Raw genomic sequence first — 1,810 nt, forward strand, 5'->3', positions numbered from 1 at the left:
TCATTTTTTAAATTAGATTTTATTTTTTAAAATAGTTTTATTTTATTTTATTTTATTTTATTTATTTATTAAAACACATCCCCTGTAGAGGACGTCAGGCCAGTCTTTCCCACAAAAGTACATCACAGAACATTTGCATTATTTAATCAGGTTTACTTTTAAGAAACAGTAACTAGTCATAAATAAATAATGAGTCATTATTTCAACTTGTATAAGTCCCTATTTTAAGAAAAATAAGTCATGAATTAACAAGCCGTCCAAAAAAGGCGCTGGCTCATAATGTTTTGACTAAACGGCTACTGACCAAGCGTCAGTATGTGACAAGTTGGGAGTGAAAATGTGTTGATAGCACAAGTCTGGCAAGCATCACCAGAGACGATCTGATGGTTTCTTTGTAGACTTCATGCAGTTACTAACTGAAAACCATTTGCAAACAGATATTAAATATTGTATTTTTGAAGATTTCAATATTAATATAGACACAACAAAAATGTGTCATTGTCTGATTAACTGTAATATTGTAGTGTATGATAAAAATAAAATAAAAGAACAGAATTGCTCAGTTTTCCATCCATGTCCATCTTATCAGAGATGAATAACACCACCCAATGTTTTCTGTGGTTTAGTGACTTACTGTACCACGGAGAGCCTCAAGATCGCAGGTCAACACTTGGATCTGACGGCGGTATTCATTTGCCTCCTGTTTGGCCTGGCGCAGGGCTTCAGTGTTTCTGTTGGCTGCATCTGTCAGGTCAGAAAACTGTAGACAAAAGCAAACAGCCTGTAAGTATCTCCGCTCAGTACTACACACTTCAGGAGTTATCTTCGTCGTCTGACCTTGGATCGGTACCACTCCTCCGTCTCCTGCATGTTTGAGTTGGCCATGGTTTCATACTGGACCCTGATGTCCCTAAGAGCAGCAGTCAGGTCTGGTTTGGATACATCCAGATCAACATGCACCTGCTGGGCCATGATCTGCTCCTGTAACTCACGCAGCTCCTAATAGGAGAAGGGGGAGAGGAGGAAGTTAAGAAATACTAATGAGGTGGTTAAATATGGTTAAAAGTACAGTTTAAGTTGATTGAGCATATCTTTTCTTCCACTTTAATTCTTACCTCCTCGTGAGTTTTCTTCAGGAAGTTAATCTCATCCTGCAGAGCATCAATCTTCCTCTCTAACTGGACACGATTTAGAGCCGCCTCATCCACATCCTGTCCAAAGAATGAGACATATGCAGGAATGAGGGTGGACAGTCACTCAGTCAGTTTCGATCACAAATTCAGAGAAATATCGACAGAATTACCTGTCTGTAGGAATTCAAATTGTTCTCTGCATCCTGTCGGAGGCCAATCTCATCCTGCAGCCTGAGTAAGTCACAAAAAAAGGAGCAAAAGTGTCAAATTAAATTGCCTCATACAGCAGGTGATCATGGGCAAAACTACAACTTATTTCCCAGCTGTCATTCAAGAAAATATCATTTTAACAACACTACAGTTACCATGTCTACAACTAGACTTTTATGTTCATAAAATACATTTGTTCCAGATCATAATATACATTTAATAAGATGTGTTACTTTGGGAACAACAAAAAAAACTCTAAATCATTCCCAACAATGTTCAGTTGTGCTCTCAAGTCGGATTCTGCCCCATATGACAGCATCAATAAGAGAGACAAACAAGCGTGCAATTTTCTGCAATTCAAATGAGACTTTCCTGGTAATATGAGTCACACTATGGGAGACTGAAAACCTATTTCAAGCATTTCGATCTGATTTTTACTGTGAGCTTAAGAGTTGCTCCTTGTGCTT

General features: G+C 38.2%; 1 protein-coding gene across 1 annotated transcript; it reads right to left on the bottom strand.

Moving 5' to 3' along the window:
• Positions 1-634: 634 nt before the first annotated feature.
• On the bottom strand, positions 635-1,372 carry LOC121963862 (glial fibrillary acidic protein-like; the record flags this gene model as incomplete). Its single annotated transcript, XM_042514103.1, has 4 exons — positions 635-760; positions 838-999; positions 1,116-1,211; positions 1,304-1,372. Coding segments are annotated over 4 exons (453 nt in total), but the record flags the coding sequence as incomplete, so codon positions are not given.
• Positions 1,373-1,810: the final 438 nt, after the last annotated feature.

Source organism: Plectropomus leopardus, unplaced genomic scaffold (assembly GCF_008729295.1).
Source record: "Plectropomus leopardus isolate mb unplaced genomic scaffold, YSFRI_Pleo_2.0 unplaced_scaffold12948, whole genome shotgun sequence".
In the NCBI taxonomy this organism is placed as follows: Eukaryota; Metazoa; Chordata; class Actinopteri; order Perciformes; family Serranidae; genus Plectropomus; species Plectropomus leopardus.